Source organism: Rhinoderma darwinii, chromosome 11 (assembly GCF_050947455.1).
Source record: "Rhinoderma darwinii isolate aRhiDar2 chromosome 11, aRhiDar2.hap1, whole genome shotgun sequence".
NCBI lineage: Eukaryota > Metazoa > Chordata > Amphibia > Anura > Rhinodermatidae > Rhinoderma > Rhinoderma darwinii.
In genome coordinates this window covers 15,985,648-16,009,957 of record NC_134697.1, presented here as the reverse complement: position 1 = coordinate 16,009,957, position 24,310 = coordinate 15,985,648, and the positions used below count along the sequence as shown (strand labels likewise).

The 24,310-nt window shown below is 45.4% G+C and overlaps 2 protein-coding genes across 10 annotated transcripts in view; one reads left to right on the top strand and one right to left on the bottom strand.

Moving 5' to 3' along the window:
• MARVELD1 (MARVEL domain containing 1) overlaps positions 1-15,587 on the bottom strand; it is a 121,455-nt gene extending 105,868 nt beyond the window's left edge. For all 7 annotated transcript variants that reach the window (XR_012851195.1, XR_012851193.1, XR_012851194.1 and 4 more), the window contains exons 1-2: positions 15,349-15,587; positions 5,612-5,744 (exon numbers count right to left, since the gene is read on the bottom strand). The gene's annotated coding sequence lies outside the window, so the exon portion shown is untranslated. The remainder of the gene's footprint in view (positions 1-5,611; positions 5,745-15,348) is intronic.
• Positions 545-23,703, top strand: AVPI1 (arginine vasopressin induced 1). 3 transcript variants are annotated; one of them, XM_075843056.1, is made up of 3 exons: positions 545-621; positions 21,359-21,699; positions 22,777-23,703. In XM_075843056.1, exons 2-3 carry the CDS (start codon positions 21,380-21,382, stop codon positions 22,952-22,954), a joined length of 498 nt encoding a protein of 165 aa, XP_075699171.1. In that variant the 5' UTR covers positions 545-621; positions 21,359-21,379; the 3' UTR covers positions 22,955-23,703. The 3 variants fall into 3 exon arrangements, with proteins under 3 accessions (XP_075699171.1, XP_075699169.1, XP_075699170.1); XM_075843054.1 differs by lacking the exon at positions 545-621 and adding an exon at positions 15,682-15,813; XM_075843055.1 differs by lacking the exon at positions 545-621 and adding an exon at positions 15,682-15,817.
• The last annotated feature ends 607 nt before the right edge of the window (positions 23,704-24,310 follow it).

The following is a 24,310-nucleotide window of genomic DNA, read 5'->3' as shown; positions in this document are numbered from 1 at the left end:
ATCACTTCCGTGTGACGGCCGTTAAAACAATGGCCGTCACACAGCCTCAAGTATTTAAACGGGGCCGTTCACACAAATGTTTCAACGGAGCGTGTGAAGGGTCCGTGAAGAAATAGAACATGTCCTATTTTACTGCGTGTCACGCATCCCTCCAAGTGACACACCCCAGCAACAAATGACCCCTCTGTGGTCAGCCTTCACATGGGATCGTCTGATGCTGGACCTCGTGCCTTACAAGCCCTGTTGTGGCCCCATTAGAATATCAGAGCCTGGGCACTAAGGACACGATTCCTGTCATTGTCACTTTGATGGACAAAACCCCAATCTGGAAGGTTTATTCTTCTCCACCCTAGTGAGCGCATTGCAAATATCCTGTGCACAGACAGAGTTAATGAATAGCTGGTGGAATCCAGGATTTATTAATAAGTGACTCTGGCAGTAGGTGGCATCCCGGTCATTTTCATATACCCAAAGGTCTAGCAGTCACTTGCTACTGAGAGATTATATCCATACATCCCACAACATTCCTGTTAACCTTTTCCGGGGTGACGAAGCCTCGGTGAAACCCAGCATCGGATCCGCAGTGGTCTGGTCTCTCTTTTGTTACCATCAATTATTTGTGTATGTATATACTTCATGTTGGCCATATTTTGCTACTACAATAATTTTAACTGCAGTGTGCTTTGTTACTACCAACTTAGGCTTCGTTCACATCTGCGTCAGGGCTCGGTTCAGGGGTTCCGTCCGAGCTTCATGTCAGAACGGAACTCTGACTGAGACAAACAGAAACCATAGGTATCCGTTTGCATCAGCATTGATTTAAAAGGTGACGGATCCGGTTCCAATGGTTTCCGTTTGTCTCAGTTGTGCAAGGACTGCGCTATTCATTCCGTCAGAACGACGGAGCCCTTGCACAACAGACACAATGGAAACCATTGGCACCAGATCCGTCCCCATTGAAATCAATGGTGATGCAAACGGAAACCTATGATTTCCGTTTGTTTCAGTCAGGGTCCCGTTCTGACGGGAAGCTCCGACGGAACGGGACCCTGACGCAGATGTGAACGAAGCCTAACATCTGGATTTTGGATATTCACAATTATGACCACCATAAGCCTTAGAAAGTGTTTTCCCCATGAATAACACCGCTGCAAATTTTTGCTGTCGCAGTATTTTACCACCGCAGTCACATAATTTCAAACTGAATGGCTAAAAGTTTGCATTTGAAAAAGTGGAAGTTGCCCAAAGCAACCAATTAGATTTTAACCTTATTTTTCGGACTCTTTTGAAGTTAAATAAGAAATCTAATTGGCTGCACTGGGCAAACACTCTACAACATAGAGAGGTTTATCAAAACTGGTTCAAGTGGAAGTAAATCACAGCATTTTGATAAAATCACGATCGTAGTAAAAACAGCAGGTTTTAAACATGTGAATGTACCCTTTCTAAATGGTGACAAAAAACAAAACTTTATCCAAAAATAGGTCACTAAGGTAAAATTCTGTAGATTTATTCCTCAAATTTCCTGCAGGGGGAGCCATCCACCAATTTTGTGAGGATTTTGTGTATATAAGCGTTTGCTTTAGTTTATATACTACTGTATAAACTAATGTCATGGAGTGCTGAATTATGAGGTTTTGTTGTGACGCATGCAAACATCTAGATTAGCGTTTCTCAGCCAAGTACCATCTACTCAAACATATTACTTCAAAGTACCCCCAAAACACAGCCTGAGCACAGTGCAAATGCCCTCCTATTGACATGGCATGTCCCACAGGGGCATCATAGGTTGAGAACCTAGGATCTGGATCATGCGCCTTACAAAGCATGCAATTTAATAGGATTTTAACCGTTTACAGGTGGTACGAACACACCAATATTTATACTACTTAGACATCACACACGAGGTTGTATTATGTCTTCGTACAAACTCTGAGTTGTTCGTAGTCCTAATACAGCAGCCAAAGAAGTCTATGGATCTGATTTCATACAGAGGTATTTTCTGTCGAATTTCTACAGAAATCTTTCAAAGGAGGAAAATCTCTATAAGATGGTAGTGTTCGGTCTGTGATATACGGACCGTATGTCATATTTCCTGGACCGACCGCAGTTCGGGGAGGCAGGCTCCTAGCATCATACTTATGTATAATGCTAGGAGCCCCTGCCTCTGACCGGGAATACTGCCCCATACTGTAATCATGTTTTCAGTACGGGACATTATTCCCGCAAGGAGGCAGGGACTCCTAGCATTATACATAAGTATGATGCTAGGAGCCCGCCTCCCTGAACTGTAGTCGGCCTGGATTATGTGGCCGACACATAGCTTGTATATTATTGGACTGTACACGGCGGTCTGAATAAGGCCTAAATTCGGTTCTAAGGCACCATACTCCAGTACTTTTTAAGGTTTTTACGTGCCGCCATACAGGATCCACGTGCATGAGCCCTAATGTGAACAATAGGACACATTTAAAAAAAATATATATATATATATACTTTTATTCATAGATTTTGCTGCGTAATCTTTACGATATAAGATGCACGTCAAATTCCCAATTAGAAAATGTTGCATGCGCTTCATAAATTTGCATTACATAGGACAACACCCCCAAACTGAAATCTGCCGGCACAAGGGAATACATAAAAAAGAATGCATTTTTTTTTAGATAGATGTAAAAATTTTCAACTCCAGCTAGTTTTTATACATATGCATCATTGTGCGGTTGAGTGTTTATTTTTTCTTCCCTTAGGGCAGGGGTCTCAAGTACGCGGCCCGCGGGCCGCATGCGGCCCCTGGGGCTATCATCTGCGGCCCGCGGGACACAGAGCCGCTAGTATCGGCTCTGCTCCGAGACTCTGGAATTCCCTGACATCGCTGTCCACATATGAACAGCGATGTCTGGGGCTTCCCCAGAGCCGGAGTCCCGAGCAGAGCGCTGGTGTCGGCTCTGCTCCGGGACTCTGTGGAATTCCCTGACATCGCTGTTCACATATGAACAGCGATGTCTGGGGCTTCCCCAGAGCCGGAGTCCCGAGCAGAGCGCTGGTGTCGGCTCTGCTCCGGGACTCTGTGGAATTCCCTGACATCGCTGCCCATATATGGACAGTGTGTCAGGGTCTTGCCCAGAGCGGAGCAGAGCCCTGGTGTCGGCTCTGCTCCTGGACTCTGTGGAATTCCCTGACATCGCTGTTCACATATGAACAGCGATGTCTGGGGCTACCCCAGAGCCGGAGTCCCGAGCAGAGCGCTGGTGTCGGCTCTGCTCCGGGACTCTGTGGAATTCCCTGACATCGCTGCCCATATATGGACAGTGTGTCAGGGTCTTTCCCAGAGCGGAGCAGAGCGCTGGTGTCGGCTCTGCTCCTGGACTCTGTGGAATTCCCTGACATCGCTGTCCACATATGAACAGCGATGTCTGGGGCTTCCCCAGAGCCGGAGTCCCAGTGATGTCAGGAGCACAGCTGGAGCCTACTAGCGCTCTGCCTGGGACTCCAGCTCTGGGCAAGCCCCTGACATCACTGGGGCAGCCTCTACAGAGGGCACTGGGGCAGCCTCTACAGAGGGCACTGGGGCAGCCTCTACAGAGGGCACTTGGGCAGCCTCTACAGAGGGCACTGGGGCAGCCTCTACAGAGGGCACTGGGGCAGCCTCTACAGAGGGCACTGGGGCAGCCTCTACAGAGGGTACTTTGGCAGCCTCTACAGAGGGCACTGTGGCAGCCTCTACAGAGGGCACTGTGGCAGCCTCTACAGAGGGCACTGTGGCAGCCTCTACAGAGGGCACTGTGGCAGCCTCTACAGAAGGCACTGTGGCAGCCTCTACAGAGGGCACTGTGGCAGCCTCTACAGAGGGCACTGTGGCAGCCTCTACAGAGGGCACTGTGGCAGCCTCTACAGAAGGCACTGTGGCAGCCTCTACAGAGGGCACTGTGGCAGCCTCTACAGAGGGCACTGTGGCAGCCTCTACAGAGGGCACTGTGGCAGCCTCTACAGAGGGCACTGTGGCAGCCTCTACAGAAGGCACTGTGGCAGCCTCTACAGAGGGCACTGTGGCAGCCTCTACAGAGGGCACTGTGGTGTTATCTCCAAGTGGGGGTGTGACAGTATCTGAAGAGGACACTGGCATTATCTAGGGGTGTGTTGCATTATCTACAGAGGGCACTGTGGCCTTATCTACAGAGGGCACTGTGGCCTTATCTACAGAGGGCACTGTGGCCTTATCTACAGAGGGCACTGTGGCCTTATCTACAGAGGGCACTGTGGCCTTATCTACAGAGGGCACTGTGGCCTTATCTACAGAGGGCACTGTGGCCTTATCTAGGGGTGTGTTGCATTATCCACAGAGGGCACTGCGGCAGCATCCACAGAGGGCACTGCGGCACTATCTAAAAAGGGGCTGCCCAATCTTGACATGTGTGCTAACTGAGCCGCCGGACTGCATTTGGCGACACTTAAACTGGAAAGCTGGATTGTTGAAATAAGCACGTGGAGAAATATCTCAAATTTTAAACCTAGCGCTATTATTCTAGTAATATAGTGTTATAGTAGTTCAAATAACTAATTGATTAACAATAATTTTGTATTGTATCAAATTTGAAAGTAATGCGGCCCGTCAACTTCCCATTTTTTCTATATGCGGCCCACTTACCCGGCCGAGTTTGAGACCCCTGCCTTAGGGCGTATTCAAATAAGTCATTTTTATGGCCATAATGCGAAAACCTGAAACCCTATGGTTCACGTGAACCGCGGGGCCTGCTGTACTGAATTTTGCATGTTGGTAAAGGCCACAATGCACAGATGCTGGATTTAAAAAGTGTACTTTGATATTTCCACCCTATTCACGTGTATTGTACTGTAAATTGCCCCATATGTGCTGGCTGCAGGCAGTCTGAATTATATAATTTAATTCAACAGCTTGCTTAGTGACATTTATGGAATATCAGTCAGATACGGATTCGCTTGGTTGTTTACATATTGCCCCTCTACTATAAGGCCAGAGCTTCAATGCCTTAGATCTCAGTGCAATATCGTGTGTAAGGTATTTTAATGGGATTGCACAAAATTGCAAGTGTACATGCAACCGCCATATCGCAATCAAAAAGAAAATCCAACAATGTTTTCATTCTCTGCGATGCAATGTTGCATAAAAACGTGTGACAGGACATCGCATTTAATAAGTCGCCGTGTAGCCCTAGCTTAATGGTGTTACCCCACAACCGCCAAGGGCTACAGGTAGGTTTTGATCGATGGGGGTCCAGACACTGAGACCCCCACTATAGCTAAAACAAAGCGGGAGAAGCGCTCGATGAGTACTGGGCCGCTTTGTTTCCGATTGGCTTTCCTCGGAGCGGTGTACGGGGCTCGATAGAAAGTATAGGAGTCCGTTCACCACTCCAAGGAAAGCCGATCAGAAACGAAGCGACACGGCGCTCAAACGAGCGCATCCGCCCCTTCATTTTAGCGATCGTGGGGGTCTCATTGCTTGGACCCCCACCAATTAAAACTTATGACATGTCACTGTGACTTATCAAAAACTTTTTAAAAGTTTAGTTGAACTTTAAAGAACCCAAAATGAAATTGGAAAAAATTAACAAGAATGTAAAAGACTTACATTTTATAGATGTGCTGTCAGTAGCTGTTGACATGGGAGTTGTAGTTCATCTGTTCATCTTCAGCAGTTGTTGACATGGGAGTTGCAGTTCATCTTCAGCACTGCTTCTGACAGGACTGTATTTGCTGTACGACTTTCAAAATAAATAATGATCTCAGTCACTCAAAGAACAGAATGAACCCGTTACGTCCTCATTTGTCAGTGTCTCACAGGTGAAAAGATAAATGGTCTTGATTTTTTCACTGGTGCCAATTTAACTAGGAAGGAATTTTCTTAACACCTTCCCAACCGCCCACTGTCTTTTGACGGTGAGCCGTGCAGGTCTGAAATCCAGTGACGTCTTTTGGGGTATGTTCACACGGCCAAATTTCAGACGTATACGAGGCATATTATGCCTCGTTTTACGTCTGAAAATAGGGCTACAATACGTCGGCAAACATCTGCCCATTCATTTGAATGGGTTTGCCGACGTACTGTGCAGACGACCTGTTATTTACGAGTCGTCGTTTGACAGCTGTCAAACGACGACGCATAAAAATACAGCCTCGTCAAAAGAAGTGCAGGACACTTCTTTGGACGTTTTTGGAGCTGTTTTCTCATAGACTCCAATGAAAACAGCTCCAAAAACGGACGTAAAAAACACCGCGAAAACGGCGTGAAAAATGCGAGTTGGTAAAAAAACGTCTGAAAAGCAGGGTCTGTTTTCCCTTGAAAACAGCTCTGGATTTTCAGACGTTTTTGTTGACTACGTGTGAACATACCCTTGGAGTCGCTCTAGAAATGGCTTATGAGCGCTCATTCTCTAAGCAGGAGCTGTTAGGGCCTGTTCACGTGGTGCTAAAAAAACCTGATGTGTAAGGGTTTGTTCACACGGCCTATTTACGTACGTAATTCGGGCGTTTTTGCCCCGAATTACATCTGAAAATAGCGCCTCAATAGCGTTGACAAACATCTGGCCATTGAAAGCAATGGGCAGACGTTTGTCTGTTCACACGAGGCGTAATTTACGCGCCGCTGTCAAAAGACGGCGCGTAAATAGACGCCCGCGTCAAAGAAGTGACCTGTCACTTCTTTGGCCGTAATTGGAGCCGTTATTCATTGACTCCAATGAATAGCAGCGCCAATTACGCCCGTAATTGACGCGGCGTTCAAGCGCCTGCACATGCCGTTACGGCTGAAATTACGGGGATGTTTTCAGGCTGAAACATCCCCGTAATTTCAGCCGTAACGGACGCCCTCGTGTGAACATACCCTAAATGTGTCAAATACGCTAGCGTTTCTTGTGAAGCCCTTTTTAAAATACAGGCGTTTTTTACTAGTTTTCAGCGTGTTTTATGAGGCGTTTTGTGTGTGCTACTTGCACGTTTTTTGGTGTGCAATTAGGACTCCCATTGACTATGTGAACATTTGACGCATTTATGACGTGTTTTACGCATCAAATAATTGACCTGAAGCTTTTTTTTTTTACATGACGTTTTTAAATATACCTTGTTAAAAAAAAAAAAATGCTGTATGTACTAACTACACACTTTCCCATGGATTTGAATCAGAATCTTAATCAAGCATTTTTAGATGCGTATTTCGGCGCATAAAATGCACCAAAATACACGTCAAACACACACTGTGTGAACAGGGCCTAACTAACATTTCCTGCGCTTAGAGAAGCCTACTGAATGCAGCTGGGATCAGAGGAAACTCTGACCCTAGCTGTTAAACCCTTTGATCGCCGCAGTCCGGGACTCTCCTCTGCTATTGCGTCATCGGGATTCCAGAGACTGGGGAAATCCTCTGCAGTCAGCCCTGGGAGCTAGAAAGGACCCCAGTGCTGTCTGTTGTGTAAGCTACTAATGTGTTAGGGTATGTTCACACGGCCTATTTTCAGACCGTAAACGAACCGAAAAACGAATGAAAATACGGGGGCTGAACACCTCCAAACAACTGTTCATTGATTTCAATGGGAGAAATGGCTTTCCGTTACCATGGGGCGTTTTTTACGCGGCCATTTTTTTAAAATTGCGCGTAAAAAAACGCCCCGTAAAAAAGAAGTGCATATCACTTCTTGAGCCGGTTTTCATTGTCTCAATAGAAAAACAGCTCCAAAAACGGCCTTAAAAACGCATCAAAAAACGCCTGATGTATAAAAAACGGCTGAGAATCAGAGGCTGTTTTCCCTTGAAAACAGCTCTGTATGTTACAGCCATTTTTTGTCAAGCGAGTGACTGTACCCTGAGGGTATGTTCACACGCAGTGACCAGAAATGTCTGAAAATACGGATTTTCAGACGTTTTTTGTGCCACTCGCGATTTTCAGCGGTGTTTTTCGCGGCATTTTTTATGGCCGTTTTTGGAGCTTTTTTCAATAGTCTATGGAAAACGGCTCCTGCTCCGTCGGTCCTGCTTCTGATTTTTCGGCCGTTTACAGCCCAAAAAACTGCCGAAAATAGGCCGTGTGAACATACCCTGACTCTACCGGCAGCCTGTGTCATAGTGTATCATGTATTAGCAGACAGGAGTATACTAAGGCCTCATGCACACGACCGTGGCCATGTGGACAGCCGTGATTTTCGGCGTCGGCCGGGGGCGGAGTGTCACCCGCAAGCCGCTCGCAAATTGTGGGCCGTGCACATGACCGTGGCCAATATTTGCTACGAGCCTGGACCGCAGAATACGGCCGTAATAAGACATGCCCGTTCTTTCAGCGGTTCAGGCTCCTGGGCCATGCACGGACCGTGGAAACCACGGTCGTGTGCATGGCCCCATAGGAATGAATGGGGCCGCAATTCTGCCGTGGATTTTCGGGGGAATTGCGGCCGAAAAAGCACGTTCGTGTGCATGGGGCCTAAGACATTAGAAGTATAAAATAAAGTTACTAAAATGTAAGAAATGTAACAAAAACAAATAATAAAAATATGTCCACAAAAAAGTCATTATTTAGTATAAAATATATTGTATTGCCCATACCTCACATAAAAACAAAACAACCTACACAAGTTAGGTATCCACATGACTGTAATAACCTGAAGAATTAATTTAACAGGTTATTTAGCGTGAAACATGAAAAGGGATAAAAAATTATCAAAGAAACAGCGCTGAAAAATCATTTTTTTCTATATTCAGGCCGCAAAAAAACATTACATAAATTACACAGTAATTTATTTGTAAACCAAACTGCGCAGGAAAAAAAATGTTCTGGCTGTGTTTTTGTTTTTTATAGAACTGGAAATAATTTTTGTTCACAAAAATGACAGGAAAATATTTTTCTGACATTTGTATAAAAACACCATGTGTGAGCACTTATTACAGCCCTTTTAATTATGTGAATCAGTGTTTGTTCAGAGACGACAAACTTTACCAATCAGGCTATGTTCACACGCTTAACAAAAAACGTCTTAAAATACAGAGCTGTTTTCAAGGGAAAATAGCTCCTGATTTTCAGACGTTTTTTGAGCAATGTTTTCGCAGCGTTTTTTACGGCTGTTTTTCAATGGAGTTGATGAAAAACGGCTCCAAAACCATCACAAGGAGTGTCCTGCACTTCTTTTGACGAGCCGTAAAATAAAGGCTTGTGGGAACAAAACATCGTAATTCCCATTGAAAGCAATGGGCAGACGTTTGCAGGCGTATTAGTGGCGTTTTTTTAGGCGTAATTCGAGGCGTAAAACGCCCGAATTACGTCTGAAACCACATGCGTGTGAACATACCCTTAGGGTGTGTTCACACGTAGTGTTTTCAGGGCATAAACGCCTGGAAAAACGGAAGCTGAACGCCTCCAAACATCTGCCCATTGATTTCAATGGGAAAACTGCATTTTGTTCAGACGGGGCAATTTTATGTGGCCATTTGAAAAAACGCCCCGTAAAAAGAAGTGCATGTCACTTCTTGAACCGCTTTCCATTGGGTCAATAGAAAAACAGCTCCAAAAAACACATCGAATAACGTTTAGGGTATGTGCACACACACTAATTACGTCCGTAATTGACGGACGTATTTCGGCCGCAAGTACCGGACCGAACACAGTGCAGGGAGCCGGGCTCCTAGCATCATACTTATGTACGACGCTAGGAGTCCCTGCCTCGCTGCAGGACAACTGTCCCGTACTGAAAACATGATTACAGTACGGGACAGTTGTCCTGCAGCGAGGCAGGGACTCCTAGCATCGTACACAAGTATGATGGTAGGAGCCCGGCTCCCTGCACTGTGTTCGGTCCGGTACTTGCGGCCGAAATACGTCCGTCAATTACGGACGTAATTAGTGTGTGTGCACATACCCTTAACTTTAAGGGTATGTTCACACGGCCAAATTACGGACGTAATTCGGGTGTTTTACGCCTGGAATTACGTCCGAAATTACGGCTTGAATGCGTTGACAAACATCTGCCCATTGAAAGCAATGGGCTGACGTTTGTCTGTTCACACGAGGCGTATATTTACGCATCGCTGTCAAAAGACGGCGCGTAAATAGACGCCCGCGCCAAAGAAGTGTCCTGTCACTTCTTGGGACGTAATTGGAGCCGTTATTCATGGACTCCAATGAAGAGCAGCGCCAATTACGTCCGTAATGGACGCGGCGTTCAAGCGCCTGCACATGCAGTTACGGCTGAAATGACGGGGCTGTTTTCTCCTGAAAACAGCCCCGTAATTTCGGCCGTAAACGTGTGAACATACCCTAAGGCCTCATTTACACGAACGTGATATACGTCCGTGAGACTCGCGTGCTTTTCACGCGGGTCGCACGGACCTATACAAGTCTATGGGGGCATGCAGACAGTCCGTGAGTTTTGCTCAGCGTGAGTGCGCTGAAAAAAACTCACGACATGTTCTAAAAATCTGCGTTTTTCGCGCATCACGCACCCATTGAAGTCAATGGGTGCGTGAAAACCACGAAGGTCGCACGGAAGCACTTCCGTGCGAACTGCGTGATTCGCGTGCTTTTCTGTTTACAAACATCCGAACGGAGTGTCTTAGAGATGACCGAACCGAACTTCACCGGGTTCGGCCGAACTCGTTTTGACCGAACCCGGCAGGAGACAGTTCAGGGTGCTGAAAGAGTTAAACTGTTTCAGCACCCTAGACAGTGACTTCCGATCCCAATATACGTGAACGTGTAAAAAAAAAAAAAGTTCTGACTTACCGATAACTCCCGGCTTCTTCCTCCAGTCTGACCTCCCGGTATGACAATTCAGTCCAAGTGACAGCTGCAGCCAATCATAAGCCAAGCACAGGCTGCAGCAGTCACATGGACTGCCGCGTCATCCAGGGAGGTGGGGCCAGATGTCAAGAGAGGCGCGTCACCAAGGACGCGTCACCAAGGCAACGGCCGGGAAGTTCTCGCTAAGTACGAACCTCTTTTTTTTTAAACAGGTTACTCGATATGGTGATCGGAATTCACTGTCGAGGGTGCTGAAAGAGTTACTGCCGATCAGTTAACTCTTTCAGCACCCTGGACAGTGACTGACGTCGACTAGCCTTATCTCTATGATGGCGGCTGCGCGAAAATCACGCAGCCGCGCATCATACACTGATGACACACGGAGCTGTCAAGTGCCTTTTGCGCACGCAAAACGCTGCATTTTTTTGCCTGCGCAAAACGCACACGCTCATGTAAATGAGGCCTAAGGGTAATGTTGCTGCAGAATTTAGTATGTCAGATAACTTCGGACATTTTCTGCATTTGTCTATGAGTTTCAAATTTAATGATATTCTCTCTCCTGGAGGTTCAGAGTGGCCGGCCAGAGAGACAATGACACGCATGGGTTTGTGTTCAAAACAGTCTCTGCCCCCAGGGGGCGATCCATCTTTATTTATAGGAAAATGAGAGTAGGTGGTAACCTCATACTTACAAAGCATGAGCATTCTAAATGTGGTAATATGCAGTCTTCCCATCCCCTCTTTAGTACATATCTTTAGCCATAAGAAATACAATGTCATCACGTTTTCTCACGTTGCCTTTGTAACAGCTGAATGCAAAGTCATAAACTAAACGACTTGAAATAGAATAGCCATCCCCCCCTGTAGGTTCTTGTGTCAGCAGATCTGTGAGCTCCAGTGACAACTGTCCATAGAAGTAGATAATACATAGCACTTTTAGGTTCACATATAAAGATATCAAAAATATTTTTGACAGTATGTTCACATGCACTGTGTTATACGCCTCGAATTACGCCTGAAAAAACGGCTCCATTACGCCTACAAACATCTGCCCATTGCTTTCAATGGGATTTACGGTGTTCTGTTCCCACGAGGTGTAATTTTACGCGTCGCTGTCAAAATACGGCGCGTAAAAAGACGCCCCCGAAAAAGTGCATGTCACTTCTTGGGACGTTTTTGGAGCGGTTTTTCATTGACTCTGTATACGCTACGAAAAACGCGAGTTGCTACAAAAACGTCTGAAAATCAGGAGCTGTTTTCGCCTGAAAACAGCTCCGTATTTTCAGACGTATTTTGCTAAGGGTATGTGCACACGATAGCAGGCATTTACGGCTGAAATTACAGACTGTTTTCAGGAGAAACCAGCTGCCTCGTTTAAGACGAAACGCTCCTCCTCGGATTTTGCGAGGCTTCTCTGACAGCCGTAAATTTTGAGCTGTGCTTCATTGAGTTCAATTCAATTCAAATTACATCTGAAAGAAGTGCCCTGCATATAATGTATATAAGTGTCCTGCATATAATGTATATAAGTGTCCCGCATATAATGTATATAAGTGTCCCGCATATAATGTATATAAATGTCCCGCATATAATGTATATAAGTGTCCCGCATATAATGTATATAAGTGTCCCGCATATAATGTATAGAAGTGTCCCGCATATAATGTATATAAGTGCCTTGCATATAATGTATATAAGTGTCCCGCATATAATGTATATATAAGTGTCCCGCATATAATGTATATAAGTGGCCTGCATATAATGTATATAAGTGTCCTGCATATAATGTATATAAGTGTCCCGCATATAATGTATATAAGTGTCCCGCATATAATGTATATAAGTGTCCCGCATATAATGTATATAAGTGTCCTGCATATAATGTATATAAGTGTCCCGCATATAATGTATATAAGTGTCCCGCATATAATGTATTAGTGTCCCGCATATAATGTATATAAGTGTCCTGCATATAAGTGTCCCGCATATAATGTATATAAGTGTCCTGCATATAATGTATATAAGTGTCCCGCATATAATGTATATAAGTGTCCCGCATATAATGTATATAAGTGTCCTGCATATAATGTATAGAAGTGTCCCGCATATAATGCATATAAGTGTCCCGCATATAATGTATATAAGTGTCCCGCATATAATGTATATAAGTGTCCCGCATATAATGTATATAAGTGTCCCGCATATAATGTATATAAGTGTCCCGCATATAATGTATATAAGTGTCCCGCATATAATGTATATAAGTGTCCCGCATATAATGTATATAAGTGTCCTGCATATAAGTGTCCCGCATATAATGTATATAAGTGTCCCGCATATAATGTATATAAGTGTCCCGCATATAATGTATATAAGTGTCCCGCATATAATGCATATAAGTGTCCCGCATATAATGTATATAAGTGTCCCGCATATAATGTATATAAGTGTCCCGCATATAATGTATATAAGTGCCCTGCATATAATGTATAGAAGTGCCCTGCATATAATGTATAGAAGTGTCCCGCATATAATGTATAGAAGTGTCCCGCATATAATGTATATAAGTGTCCCGCATATAATGTATATAAGTGTCCCGCATATAATGTATATAAGTGTCCTGCATATAATGTATATAAGTGCCCTGCATATAATGTATAGAAGTGTCCTGCATATAATGTATATAAGTGTCCTGCATATAATGTATATAAGTGTCCCGCATGTAATGTATATAAGTGTCCCGCATGTAATGTATATAAGTGTCCTGCATATAATGTATGTGTCCCGCATATAATGTATATAAGTGTCCCGCATATAATGTATATAAGTGTCCTGCACTTCTTTTGACGAGGTTGTATTTTTACACGTCGTCGTTTGACAGCTGTCAAACGACGACGCGTAAATGACAGGTTGTCTGCACAGTACGTCGGCAAACCCATTCAAATGAATGGGCAGATGTTTGCCCACGTATTGTAGCCCTATTTTCAGACGTAAAACGAGGCATAATACGCCTCGTTTACGTCTGAAAATAGGTCGTGTGAACCCAGCCTTAGCCGTGTGACCATACCCTAAAAACGGCTGAAAATCAGAGGCTGTTTTCCCTTAAAAACAGCTCCGTATTTTACAGCCGTTTTTACTTTAGCGTGTGAACATAGCCTTAGGGTATGTGCACACACACTAATTACGTCCGTAATTGACGGACGTATTTCGGCCGCAAGTCCCGGACCGAACACAGTGCAGGGAGCCGGGCTCCTACCATACTTGTGTACGATGCTAGGAGTCCCTGCCTCGCTGCAGGACAAGTGTCCCGTACTGTAATCATGTTTTCAGTACGGGACAGTTGTCCTGCAGCGAGGCAGGGACTCCTAGCGTCGTACATAAGTATGATGCTAGGAGCCCGGCTCCCTGCACTGTGTTCGGTCCGGGACTTGCAGCCGAAATACGTCCGTCAATTATGGACGTAATTAGTGTGTGTGCACATACCCTTAGATCTTTCGAGACGTTTCGAGAGCATTTTGACTGAATTTTCCCTTTAACCACTTAATGACCAGAACTGAAAAGGCCTTAAAGGGGTTATGTGGGCACCAAAACTTATTATCAGTGTAGTCCCTCCGACAATATGTCCCCCGTCGCGCTGATTCTGAGATTTTCATAATTATTATGGCGCTGCCGGGGGAGCGGAAGTTTAGTTGCAGTCTTCTTTGATGATAATACGACTCTTCGTCATGTGACTGGCCCCGCTGTACTCTATGTATAAGCAGTAGTACAGCGATTACATGGAGTACAGCGGGGACAGTCACATGGCGAAGAGTCGTATTATCATCAAAGAAGACTGTGCAACTAGACTTCCGCTCCCCCGACAGCGCCATAATAATCGATGAAAATCTCAGAATCAGCGCGACGGGGGACCGGAATGTATATTGGCGGGTGTACTCACATACTGCAGGGACTACACCGATAATACATTTTGGTCCCCACATAAATCCTTTAATTACCAGCTAAAGTTTTTCATTTTTGCCTTTTAGCAGCCATAACATTTTTATTTTTTCATTGACGGGGTTATATGGTGCCTTTTTTTTTTTTTGCAAGAGAAATTGTTGGTTGTTTTTCTGCGCAGTTTGCAGTTACAAATCAATTACTGTGTTAGGGCCTGTTCACATCACCGTTCACTTCCATTCCGGGGTTCCGTCGGAGGTTTCGTTTCAGTCACCATTGATCTCAATGGTGACGGAAACATCGCTAATGCTTTCCGTTCGTCACCATTCCGGCTTGTTTCCGGTTTTCCGACGGAATCAATAGCGTAGTCGACTACGACCTCAGGTTCCCGTCGGTGTCAGGGTCTCCTTTGATGGAAAACTCAGACGGAATGTCAGAACGGGACCCCCAACGCAGGTGTGAACAGAGCCTAACTTATTTTTGTGCCGCGAATATAAAAGCAGAACCGCACCATTTTGGCACAGCGAAAAAAAATAAAAAAATAAGTCGCAACAAAAAAACTAACACAATTTTCCGGTGACATTTGAGCCCAGACTAGAGCTGCACGAAAGGGACATTTGCTATTCATAACTCTAGGATAAGTGGGGTCACTACCTTTATGGGGGTCACTACCGTTATGGCGGCCATATTCTTTACTGGCATTTGTTGTGCTGCTGTCGGTGGAAGTCTGTATACTTTATTAAAATATACATTGCTGCGTCAACAACCCCTCTGATACTGCGCTGTTATCACCACAGAGAAGGTGCCATGTGGCTCAGTCAGGCCGGGCTGTGGCTGCGGTGCGCACGGCTGAGGGGAGGGGGACAAACCGTTCACCTCACACAATCTCCTCAGCTCACCCTCATGACGTCAATAGCTGCGAGCCACGTATCCCGCCAATTCAAGACCACGCCCCCTGAGTGCGCTGATTGGCTGAACCGTGTCCTCGCGTCACCCACCTGGTGCGGGGCGGGGTTACGTGCAGGGCCTGAGCGGTAGACACCGCCGGTGTGTGCAGAGGAGATCGTCATGTCCCTGGCTCCTGCCCGCTGATCCGCGCTGTGCCGTATGTCTGGACGGGTAGGTGCGGCTTATGTCGTGATATTACATGTGTGACGTGAGGTCTGTAGCATGGATGTCACACATATACGGTATCGTGTCCCCCTATGTACAGACACATTACATCATATATCTCATACACATTTAAAGGAATTGTCCATAAATGTCAACAGACGCAGAACAGAGCAACACTACTCATGATTAGTATACAAGCAAGTTTCCCAGGCGTTGTGTAGTGTGTACTGTGTTGCTCTGCTATTCCACACTATGTCCGTGTAAGGGCAGCTTCACTATCCAGATGTCTGGTGCACAGCGGTGGTCTCCAACCCAGCTTTTGTGAAACTACAACTCCCAGCATGCCATGACTGTACTTGCAGGGAGTTGTTGTGTATCCAGTGTAAAGTAAAATTAATCCTGCAATAATAAGTGCCGGATTATCAGATTTTCTGTATTATAGGATGTTGACAGGAGAGCGTATAAAGATCGCACAAAGCTCAGTCAGCCGATCCAGTAAAAAAAAATGGCGGACAAAATAGTGGAGCACGCTGCAGGGTTTTTTTTTGGTCCGGTAAAGCAACAGCCACCATGGCGGGAACCCGACGGAGCCCATTAAAGTCGATAGGTTACGTTGGGTGCCGTTGGCATCCGTCATGCAACGGATCCGGCGCTTCCTGTATTTACGTTCTGCTATGACTGAGCAGAGTACACTGAACGCAGATGTGCACACGAAGGGTTAACACGAAATCTGCGGTTATTGCTTTATTCTTTATTTAGGCTTCATGCACGCAACTGAATTACGTATCTGTAATACGGCCGGAGGGTTTGGATTTGCACCGAGTGCGACTAATTAACGTTTTCCGACCTAGTGTTATATTTAGGTTACGTCAGATTTATCAATGGTGCGCGCGTCACATACGTAAATGTCAAACAATTTATCTATAGGTGCTTAATTAAGAAAAATTGCGCTTGACCCCCGCCATCCGAGCTTCATGGTGATGTCGGAGGAGAAAATCTCTATCACGGAAGAACAAGTACCAGTGGAACTACAACTCCCAGCATGCTCTAATAAGCTGCAGACCACTGGTTTAATATATTGTCGTAGATTTTTAGCGGCGGCGCCAATTGTTTTCAGACGCTCCCCGTGGCATCAAAAAAAGTCATACAGACCTGTAAAGTATCCACAGCAAAATTCGCGCCTTTTACATCCAAGGGCTCGTCTCCACGCTGCGGATTGCTGCGTTTTTTTTCCTTCTGGAATTTCAGATGGAAAATACGCAGCAGAATACAGTAGCAGCAAAGTGGGGGAGATCCAACAAATCTCATCCGCGCTGCGTAAAAATTCCAAGCAGAAATTGATCTGCGGTTCGTATTTTTCGTACCGCAGCACGTAAATTCTTGCTATGGAAAGTGGACGGATTTGCTGCGTTTTTGTCACCCGGCATTGTGAAAAAACGTAGCAAAATACGCACCATTTTCTGCCGCAAAAACATGCAGGAAATGGTACGTTTTTGCTGCAGCGGAATGTCTGCGTTTTTCCACAGAATTGCTGCAGAAATTTTATGCAGCAATTCCGTTGTGTGTGGACGAGCCCTAAGTGTGTATTCAAACGGTGCGATAGATACCACATAAAAAAGCAGCGTTTAGTTTTAGGCCCTGTTCACACTGAGTTTTTTTGCAGGCGGAAAAATCTGCCTCTAAGTTCATTAATGACTTTTGACCTGCCTGCACTCTTTGCCGCGTTTTTTGCTGCGCCGCGGGCAAAAAAACGCTGCAAAAACGTCTTTCTCTGCCTCCCATCTATGTCAACAGCGCCGTTTCCGACGCGGTTTCCTTACTAAAAACCGCGCCAATAATAGTCTTTGTGAACTAGCCCTTATAGCGATTTGGTGCGGTTTTCACAGGTGCTAAACACTTAACATATTTCACCTGTAAAAACGGCAACCGCATCGAAATTGCTATAAAATCGCTTGCAGTTTTCTTTTTTTTAATACAATTTCAACAGCATCGTCTGAATACGCGCTTACAATATCAAAGGCTGGATTTCCCCTTTAAAGACCTTGCAGTTACACTGCAGTAAGAACAAACACAGCAGGAGCAGACCTAGGTGCAGCCTCTTATCTCTGGCACTGACGTCACAGACTTGTCAGCACATCGGTCGGTCGCTGGGGGATGTCATGACCCGTGAGACTCTTCTTTGCTGTCGTAACAGACACCGCGCTGGTTAATATGACAGCTGAAATCTGAACGGTCGTCACACAGCGCTCTAACCGCGTGTCATACAAATGTTTATTTCCAGCGTTCGTCAGGAGTTGTTTGTATTTAGTATAAGAAGATAGAAGCCGACGCTACAGCTTCACCCCTCACTCCTGATGTCTATTCATATAGTGGAATATTCCCCATACAGACCTGATACTCTTCACAGCTGAGGATTTGCTACAATTGTATCCAGTCTAGAAAATGCTAAACAGCCCACATTACTTAGGCCCCGTTGACACAACCGTAGTTTTCATCCGTAATTACGGATGAAATTGTGGACCCATTAATTTCTATTGGCCACTGACAACTTTCCATATATTTACCGATGTGTTTGTGCCATAGAAATGACCCATAGCGGTGTATACCATTTCAGTGTGGGCCGCCAGGTGATCCCGCTGGTAGGCGCACACTGAGTTCCATCAGCGGTGAATGCTACATTTTTTCAGCCCGATACTTTATCGTGCTACTGCCTGTCGTCTCTCGCATTTATACCTTGAGGACTTTAAGACACTGATATAGTATCTATTAATTAACAGCAAGCATCGATACACTCAGTGCATGCAATACAGCACACTTGGAATAAGGGCCACTGTTATCAGATTCTCACATAGCTCACCACAGAGCAATATACTTACCAACCTCATCAAACGAGAACAGGTTGGTCTGGCTATGTTATTGTACGACAGTAACAATTGATAGTCAATTATTCATAGGGTAAATTGTGCCCTCATGGTGTAGGACAGGGGGTCATCTGCACTGCAATTAAATTTGACCTACATTGGACAATTGTAAAAATTTCTATACAATCTTTTAATAAAATTTGTTTATTATTTTCACTACTATTTATAATTTTCCATAGGAACCACAACTCTTATCCCTCCTTACCTTTTCCCTAAATAAAAATGTACATTGTAGCAAACAATCATGTCAGGGGAAATATTTGTGCTGCTGATGTACTCTTGTCTGAACTGGATACAAACCCTCAGCTGTGTGAGAAGTCTTAGTACAGGTTTTCAGCGTCTTGATATAAACGATTGTCCTCATTCACTCACAGCAAGCAGAGATCTTAAAAATGGTGAGAAATTGAAACACAAAATATATTTAGAAAGCTGCAGAACTTCATCGTACAGTGGCACTGAATACAGCAGATAGGACAGAGTTACCTCTGTTCCACCCCACAAGTCCCATTAGAGAACATGGGGCACATACCGTCCTGTAGGGTGATATAGACTGTGCTGTGTATGTACGATTATTCGGTCCAACCCAGATGTATGATTATTTGTGCAGAGTGTAATAATGATGTGACTCACACGGGCTGAGCCCAGGATCATGAGACTGGCACGGTGCCAGGGCAGGATGTGCGATGCCTGATTATGACAGATACAGCAGGAAGTGTTAGCCAGGATTTGTGTAGCTCGGCAGCAGGAAGGTTCGTTATCACTCCTGCCAATCACTCAGTGGTAATGCGGTCGTGTGACTGTATATCACGGTCATGTGTACCCTCGTAATGTGACATCATGCGGGACGGGTAACATCCTGTACTGGCAACCACAGCTCAGAGACATAAACCAAACCATAGAAACGCTGCCTCAATGCCAACAGTTTGTTTTTGTGGGTTTTTGTTTTGTTTCGTGTTAGCCATTTTCTGTCCCCGGGGTCTCAGTCTTATTCCCCCTTCTCCTACACGCTAGAGGCCAATTTAATAGAAAGCCAATTAACCTCTTAGTATAAAACAAAAGTGCTTAGGAGAAACTCGGGGAGAACATGCAGATGATGCAAGATGAACATTCACTCCTGCTCTCCTCTGGGGTTCTGTTCTGCTGCAGAGATTTTTGCAGGGTCTGCCCTCAAATCCACATAGAAAAAATCCGCTACTGTAAATTTGTTGCAGCTTTTTCAGTGCAGAATCCGCCATGTCTGAACATATGCTAATTATCTCTTAACATTACTTAATGTCCATTAAAGGGGTTGTCCACGAACAGACAACTGGTAAACTATTCGCAGGATAGGTCATCAGTATATGATCTGTGCGGGTCAGACACCCGGACCCGTACCGATCGGCTGTCTCCGGGCACCAGATGTTGTGAAGGGTATTCAGTACCCATACATAGTGGCCGTGTTGCAGTACTGCAGCTCGGCCGCTTCTCCACGACCGGAGCAGCTGATCGTGCAGGGTCTGGGTGTCAGGCCCCCAGGATCATACCCACTGCGGATAGGTCATCAGTTGTGCATTCGTGGACAACCCCTTTAACTTCCATTTATTGCAGCTGCCATAAAGCACACCCTGCTGCGCTGTCCATATAGGCAACACAGGAAGGAAGTGTGCGACTCCACTATGGCTGCCACCAAGAAAGTTAAAAAAAAAATTACAAATAAATTGAGTCTTAAATTTAGACGGCAGAAAACTGCACCAAATTTATGACAGTAACGATTTTTGTATGATAAATTTGGTACAGCTTAATAGACATGTTACACTTACCTTACACCAGCTCTTCGGTGGTCGGTTGGGTTGTACGCTATTCCTCTCTATTTCCCGCCCCAACCCCCTCTACACGTTCACTCTTGGTTTGGCTGAGCATACGTGTATTCTGGATTGGGAGAAGGGAGTAAGCTGCTGCCAGAATCCTCCAACTACCCAATCCTCCCCCCCCCCCCCCATCGACAGGTCGCGAGGCGCCCATACACATTAGATGGTAGGCCGATTTTGCCAAAACCTTAACCCCATAATGACCAGCTAAGTTTTCTTTCTTTTTGTGCCTGTGCCTTTCAGCAGCCATAACTTATGCTTTTAAAAAGGCAGCCAGGAATGGGTTAAACAGCAGTACCAGACACAGTGTCCCTGTAGATGGATATGCCATCAATGGTTTAAAGTTAGGGCTGGACAAATCCCAGGAGGCAGGTAACCGATGCACCCAGAAATTAGCTTCAGTGGCAGAACCTGTTGGGTTGTTTCTAATTGTAGACGTTCTTATTGTATGGCTGCGTGACAAAAAAATAAAGGGTAACTGGCTTTTTATTTATTTTTTTTGCTGTGATTTTCCAAAATCGTGGCACATGTGAATGCACCATAACTGCTTTTTAGGGACTACATTCATTAAATTATCCTCACAACGTGCGTGTGACCCTCCTTGCTAAGGTAACGCAGCTGGAAACACACCTGGCTATGGCAAAAAAAACAGAACTAGTTAGAACAGAGAAGTGAAACTTTTTTATTCTGCACGGATATGTGGGTGGTGGATGGATCATACTCCACAATTGGACCCAAAAATTGATTTCTGAGCATCTTATATATGTATTTTCTCTCTTGCAGTGTTGGCCAGGCAGTTCTATCATGGGCACGCCAGCATCTGTGGTCAGTTCCCCTCCAGCAGCATGGCAGGCCCCAGAACCACGGACCAGGAAAAAGGCCTCCGCCAACATTTTCAAAGACATTGACCTCCTGCAGATACAGACACTCTTCCGTACCAGCGGGGATGAGTGTGCGGATGAACGAGCTCAGATCATTTACAATTATGCCGGAGACAGGCGCATCGCAGAAGCTTTGATCAAGCTCCGGAGAAAGAAGAGGAACAAGGGGTTTCATTCATCACATCCAAAACTGAGCGGTGATGGAATTGGAGGACTGTCTGTGCAGAAGTTCAGTAAACTCTGGTAAGGCTCCTTTCTGAGTCCATTGTGGTCGACAAAAGGAGACGGTCACCCCCTATTATAGTCTATGGAAGATACAGAAACAGCGCACTCACTTATTTCCTATTGACTTAAATGGAGAGTGACCCTGCCATATCAGCTAGGCATCTTTGTTCTCCGGATCGATGGGGTGACTTAAAGGGGTTGCGCTCCCGGCACCCCTGGCAAATGGCTGATTTTTGCCTGGATAAGCAGTCCCTGGCAAGACATTTCGCTGCAGGGGAAACGTAGTATTAGGCTGGATTTACACATCGCATATTTGGTGCAGATTTTGATGAAGATTGAGACAAAATCAGAAGTAGATCCAGGAGGAAGGAGAAGTTGTTTTTTATATTTTCCATTCCTACTGAAACCGCTTCTGTCCTGGGCTCAAAAATCTGCAACAAAAACGCGATGTGTGAATCTAGCCTTACCTGGCAGCCATTCAGAATGGGTTCTCTTCATTATGGCTCATAGAGGGGGATCTCGGGTGGCCCCTGCCCGTCCGTGCATTACATGGTTGGCCATTCATGTGTGGCTGTGCACAACTTCACCCAATGACAGCTGATCGCCAGGGGATTCTGGAGCCTGAGCCATGGCAGGAAAAAAATCTCCCTGTATTTTAGATCATTCTGCAGATTTTTAAATCCACATCATGCCCTCTATGTTGCAGTTTTGCCGCACATTTTTCCCTTTGCAATGGAAAAGGGAAAAGTTTCACCATGTCCTAACTTACCCTTATGATCCACTTCAGGTTTTGCCACGAGTCTACAAAGCCTATATGGTCAGAAGTACTCATTTATTAAAGCTGGTGTTACTTGAGGTATTGCCAAAGAAATAAAATAATGGCAAAATATATAAAAGACACATCCTTGAAACAATGTCCCTACGACATGACTAGACAAGACACAGGACGTGTTGTCAGCAGGACACAGTAGCGGGCACCACCACAGGGCACGTTATGTCCTCTATGGCAGAAGACCTATATGACAGAATGACTACCACAAACCTACATGTAAGGGCTGTTTTATCTGACTAGTGTCTCCTTTTATTCCCTCACAGCATTAAGGAAGATGGGACTTCTGAAGAAGAGGATCCCGCCCAGCCCGTCAGTGATACCCAAGACCGGCCGTCACCCTCCGAAACCAAGAAAACATCTGGAATCCAGAGAACAAAGAATAAACTAAACCAGCAACAGAAGAGACAAATCTCAAACTACCTGCACCAAATAAAACGATGAACTGTGCGAAGACTATGTAACCGCCGCTCAGGCACAAACCATAAAACTGCTACGCAAGAAAAAGCAGCCGACTGTCACCGTGGCGGGCCGGCTGCCTCTTGTGGATTTTTGCACTACAGATACAATATATTTAACACTCCAAAACAAGGCTTCAGTAGAGTAACTTTACATTCCGGAGAGTAACATGCATCACGCCTAACCATCCGGCCAGTTATTTATGGTATTTATTACACGCCGATGTAGGAAATAATGAGAGAGCTGCCAGAGCAGAACACTATTTACCTTCTTATTATGGATTTATGTCACGATGTATCAGGCAGGGTTTACTACGGACACTTAGGGTATGTTCACACGGGCTATTTTCAGACGTTTTTCGGACTGTAAACGCCCCGCAAAACGGCTGAAAATCGGAAGCAGAACTCCCACAAACATCTGCCTATTGATTTCAATGGGAAATACGGCGTTCTGTTCAGATGGGGCGTTCTTTTACGCCTCTTTCAAATAACGGAGCATAAAAAGACGCCCTGTAAAAAGTGCATGTCACATCTTGAGACTCTTTTGGTGCCGTTTTTCATTGACAAAACAGCTGAAAAAACGGGCGTAAAAGAAACAGCAGAAAACGGCTAAAAATCAGGAGCTGTTTTCCTTTAAAAAATGCTCCGTATTTTCAGCCGTTTTTTTGTTAGGCTGGATTCACACGAGAACATTACGTCCGTAATGGACAGAACGTATTTCAGCTGCAAGTCCCGGACCGAACACACTGCAGGGAGCCAGGCTCCTAGCATCATAGTTATGTACGACGCTAGGAGTCCCTGCCTCTCCGTGGAACTACTGTCCCGTACTGAAAACATGATTACAGTACGGGACAGTTGTCCCGCAGCGAGGCAGGGACTCCTAGCATCGTACATAACTATGATGCTAGGAGCCCGGCTCCCTGCTGTGTGTTCGGTCCGGGACTTGCGGCCGAAATACGTTCCATCCATTACGGACCGAACATGCTCGTGTGAATCCAGCCTAAGGCCTGATTTACACGAGCGTAATATACGCGCGTGCTTTTCACGCACCTATTTTAGTCTATGGGGTCGTGCAGACAGTCCGTGAGTTTTGTGCAGCGTGAGTCCGCTGCGTAAAACTCACGACATGTTCTATATTTCTGTGTTTTTCCCGCATCACGCACCCATGGAAGTCAATGGGTCCGTGAAAACCATGCAGGTCGCACGGAAGCACTTCCGTGCGAACTGCGTGATTCGCGCAACAGCTGTCAAACTCTGAATGTAAACAGAAAAGCACCACGTGCTTTTCTGTTTACAAACATCCAAACGGAGTGTCATAATGATGGCTGCGTGAAAATCACGC